Below are 5101 nucleotides of genomic sequence, written 5' to 3'. Positions count from 1 at the left end.
TATATATATATAAATATATATAATTAATATGTGTGTGTGTGTGTGTGTGCGTGTGTAAATTAAAATGTGTAGCAGAGTGAAGAAGTTAGGGAAGGTCACAAACAAACTGTGTAAAGGGTTTGATAATATATTCCAGATTATGATTACAACTTACATTCTGTTTAGATACTTCTTCAGACTGAAAATAAAATTAAAGGTTTTCAACAACTTTCAACATAAATTTAGATTTATAGATAAGAAACTTGAACTAAAACTTGTTAGTCTTCAACTTGACTTGCTTAAAGATAAGAGAAATAAAGAAATGTAAATAGATGTTATTTATTCCAAAATGTTACAGTTAAAAAATTAAGAAGCAACAGGACTAAACAAAAAAAAAAATATTATAAGAGAAGGAAAAAGAGAAGGTATGTATGAAACTAGGTTTCACAGTCTGGGAACATTATGGTAATAGTTGAGAAAAAGGAAATGAAATCAAGTATGACACCAACTAAAAATTGTAATAGAATTAGACAAATATTTTACATTGAAAAATATCCTTAACATTCTTTACAAAGATAAATGTCTGGGAGAGGATAGAATTATGATTTTATTGAGTACATCAAATTACATATTATAATTGGTACAAGCTTCATCACAAACACAACTTTCTTATATGTAAATGGATGAGTTATATATACAGCTCTACATGTGTGTGTGTGTGTGTGTGTGTGTGTGTGTGTGTGTGTGTGTGTGTGTGTGTGTGTGTGTGTGTGTGTGTGTGTGTGGTATAAAAAGGATAAAAAGTCAGAGAAGATGATAGACATTCAAACTTATCCTCTATCTCTCAATATACTCCTGATTAATGCTTAATACTATAAACTGCTGCAGCATCTAGAATAAATTTGTATTATTCTTAAATTTCTGTCTGAAGAATTATGGCTAGGAGATTCTATACATTTTTTTTCTTTACGATGTGCATACTTTTGTAACTCTTATCTTGTAATAAAACACATGTAATATGGAATTGAAAATATACCAAATATTTCCAGTCTTCTGTTTTGTTATGTAATTACACTGCAAAGTGAATTCACCAAACAATTGCTATGTATATCACATTTAACATAAAATATTTATGTATATATATATATATATATATATGATAATGATAATGGTACACTGCAGATGTGCTTCACAAGAACACAGCTTGCATTATATAACCCTTTATATTCACTATATATATATATATATATATATATATATATATATATACACACACACATATAATATACACACACACAAAGAATGTGAGAGAAAGAGAAATCCATATGCGTATGTATACCTACACATGCATGTATTTGTATATACAAACAGTATTCTTTTATTCTTTTACTTGTTTCAGTCATTTGACTGCGGCCATGCTGGAGCATCACCTTGTAGTGTATAATATTCTAATAAAACATCCTTCATATCAAGTATTTTCTTTAAAGTGCTCCCCAAGGCACCTTCAACCCAATGATTATGGCACGTTTGTCAAGTCAGACCATTCCATAAGATCAACATGTTGCTTCCTTATTGCTTTCATCAAATCTTCCCCCTACAACTTTCAGTCGTTATCGCGAAACCAAAGTCCAACACCAGTTTTCATTTTTTTTTTCTTTTTTACATAGTTCTATGTATGTGTGTGCATGTGTGTGTGTGTGCATGTGTGTGTGTGTGTGTATGGGTAATAAACACTGAAAATGTACAGAAAACAGATTCTATCACATGCCAGGGGGGAAAAACTAGAAGTATTTGATAGCTTCCGCTATCTAGGCAACTAAGTCTGAGTGGGGGTGGTTGCTCTGAGAGTAGTGGCTAGAATAAGAATAGCCTGGGCAAAGTTCAGGGAGCTCCTAGCAACTAAGGGCCTTTCACTTAAAGTGAAAGGTGGACTGTATGTGTGCAAACTGCCATGTTACACAGTAGTGAAACATGGGCTGTGACTGCTGAGGACATGTGTAGGCTTCAAAGAAATGAAGCTAGTATGACCTACTGGATGTGTAATGTCAGTGTGCATACACAACAGTGTGAACGGAAAGATGGACATAAGAAGCATCAAATGTGGTGTGCAAGAGAAACGACTGTGCTGGTATGGTCATGCATTATGTATGGATGAGGACAACTGTGTGAGGAAATGCCACACCCTAACTGTGGAAGGAACCTGTAGAAGATGTGGACCCAGGAAGACGTGGGATGAGGTGGTAAAGCATGACCTTCGAACATTGGGCCTCACAGAGGCAATGACAGGAGACCGGGACGTTTGGAGATATGCTGTGATTGAGAAGACCTGGCAACTAAAATGAGATTGCAGCCATGGCCAATGCTAGTGTTGCATGTCTGGCCCATTTAAGAGCACCCTTGATGCATCAGGCGATATGATATGCTTGAGAAGACCTGCTGAGTCAAGTAAAACCAAAATCGTAGCTGTGGCTAGTGCCATGTTCCAGTGGCACATAAAATGCATCATCTGAACGTGACTGATGCTAGTACCCCTTGAATGGCTCTTGTGCCGGTGGAACGTAAAAAGCACAATCCGAACGTGATCAATGCCAGTACAGCCTCACTGGCTCCCGTGCCAGTGGCACGTAAAATGCACCATCTGAATGTGGCTGATGTCAGTACTCCCTGACTGGCTCCTGTACCACAGGCACATAAAAAGCACCCACTACACTCTCGGAGTGGTTGGTGTTAGGAAGGGCATCCAGCTGTAGAAACATTGCCAGATCAGATTGGAGCCTGGTGCAGCCACTGGCTTTCCAGATCTCAGTCAAACCATCTAACCCATGCCAGCATGGAAAACAGACGTTAAATGATGATGATGATGATGATGATGATGATGATGATATATATAAATGAAAGTAGTATTAATGATTCCAAGATACAAAAAATAAAAAGAAACTGATCATCAACTAATCCAAAAGTAACAAGTCTATCAAAATGTGATCCGATAAGTAAACAGGAGAAAACATTTCAGAATATAACTCCAATTTATTGTAAATCCAAAACCTGACACAACAGATCATATCAATGATACTGTGAAATTTTATAGAAAAATTTGGCTCTGACAACTTTATCAAAAAGAGGATGTATGAAATAAACATCTCCAGGTATACATAATGTATCTGAAGTGATCAGTAGATTCAAGCATTGTATAAATATTAATGGGAGATGAAAACCATGGGAATGTCCACAGAAACATTCCTATGTAGTAATTAAACTTTTAGCATTTAAACTGGCCATGTCCAGTCCAAATATTCTCTTTCATATTGAAACTGGCCAGATTTGATCTCTCATACCTACCCCACAATGTCATTCCAAAAAATATACAATCACATCACTGCTGACAAATAAGGAACCATTGCTATAATGGACAAGATCCGTTGCTGGGAAATGGAATTAAAAACAATTAGATTACCGATATTTCTGCAAAAAATTAATAGCTAATATAGATGAACAAGAAAAATGTAACAAAGCAGAGAAATTAACAAACAAGTTTAAGAGTAATTTAACAGGAGTGCAGTTAGATTACAATTTTGAGATAAAAACAAGCAACTTTTATAAACCATCAAAAATTTAATGAAATCCTTGATAACTTAAAAGACCAAATCACACTATACAAAAAGATAGCCAAACTGCAATATTTTGAATTATGCTTAATTGTTGCAGAACTGATATCAAACACCCTACAATTAAGTCATTTACTGGACATCATGCAAATTGGTTCCTAATTCATTAGCAATGGCACGAACTTGTAAAATCTTATTTCAAGAGATAGATAGAAATTACTGTATTTAGTTTTGATATGTTCAGCATCAACACAAACATCCCATTTGCATTACAATGGAAGGTGACAGAATACTGGCTAGGCAGATAGTTCAGGAAAGATCTCCTGAAGGAATTTGTAAAGAAGGACTATGTTTGGTACTAGAAAACAATAACTACTTTTGACTAAGGATGGCAAAGGGCATGAAGTTGCACTCACATTTGCAACAATAATGATGAGTGTCTTCAAAATAAAATTTAAAAAAACTTTACCTGGCCTGAGATTATTTTTGATCAAAGTTTCAAATTCAATTTAAAAGAAAATTGGGAAAAATACCTCAACAACAATTTCATATATTGGGGCAGGTATAAGGAAAATTTTACGTCTCAAACATAAACAACATTCATGAATCATTCAAATTCGCAATGTAAATGAACAAAAGGGAACCTCCATTTTTGGACATTTGAGATTAATATAACTGATTATAACTAATCTCTGTAACAGAGAAATGGATATAGACTAACAGACAGGTTTGAGATATTGCTATGCATTCCATACGAAAAGAAATATCTCACTTAATATGAGAAGCCATATAAATATATATATATATATGCGAGTGTTACAGATTTAACTATAGATGATTGGAAGAAGTAAAAATATTTGTCCAAAGACAAAGAATAAGATAAATCATCCCTGACTTGAGTCAAAACAAATACCAACCTGTATCAATTTTGGTGAAAGATTTTAATTCAGAACTTATGAAAACAAGACAGTTGTACTACAAAGCCAGAGGTGGTTTCAGCCGGGTTGGTATCAAAAGAGTTAAGTAAACAAACAATCACTAAATCTTAAAAAGTTCTTACCAAAGACAAAATCTACATCAAAAGGAAAAATCATGTTATGAAATATGAAAAGCATTGCTGCATGATAATAATGTTATCCAACAGTGTAAAATGAATAAGTTAAACAATAAGAAAGAATTAAAGGCTAATGCATATATGAATTGTAAAATTAAATTAATTTACAACAGTCTTTTCTACTCTAGGCAGAAGGCCTGAAATTTTGGAGGAGGGAGGCCAGTCGATTAGATTGATCTCTGTACACAAGTGGTACTTAATTTATCGACCCTGAAAGGATGAAAGGCAAAGTCGACCTTGGTGGAATTTGAACTCAGAGCGTAAAGCCAGACGAAATAATGCTAAGCCTTTATGATATTAATTTACATTACACGTCCACCAAGGCAGTGACATGAATCACGAAACAGAATTTCATCTATAAGGAATGTTCATTGTAGTAAACATTTACATATCTGCCAAAATG

General features: G+C 34.3%; 1 protein-coding gene across 1 annotated transcript in view; it reads right to left on the bottom strand.

Moving 5' to 3' along the window:
• The window catches only part of LOC106876559 (calcium uptake protein 3, mitochondrial-like), a 332236-nt gene extending 327558 nt beyond the window's left edge, over positions 1-4678 (bottom strand). Inside the window, exons 1-3 of the mRNA XM_052973679.1 lie at positions 4645-4678; positions 3434-3441; positions 155-178 (exon numbers count right to left, since the gene is read on the bottom strand). Of these exons, the coding sequence (XP_052829639.1) occupies positions 155-178; positions 3434-3441; positions 4645-4678 (66 nt within the window). The remainder of the gene's footprint in view (positions 1-154; positions 179-3433; positions 3442-4644) is intronic.
• Between the last annotated feature and the right edge of the window lie 423 nt (positions 4679-5101).

This window comes from Octopus bimaculoides, chromosome 16 (genome assembly GCF_001194135.2).
Source record: "Octopus bimaculoides isolate UCB-OBI-ISO-001 chromosome 16, ASM119413v2, whole genome shotgun sequence".
In the NCBI taxonomy this organism is placed as follows: Eukaryota; Metazoa; Mollusca; class Cephalopoda; order Octopoda; family Octopodidae; genus Octopus; species Octopus bimaculoides.
The sequence above is the reverse complement of the archived record's forward strand: the minus strand, read 5'-3'. Positions and strand labels throughout refer to the sequence as shown.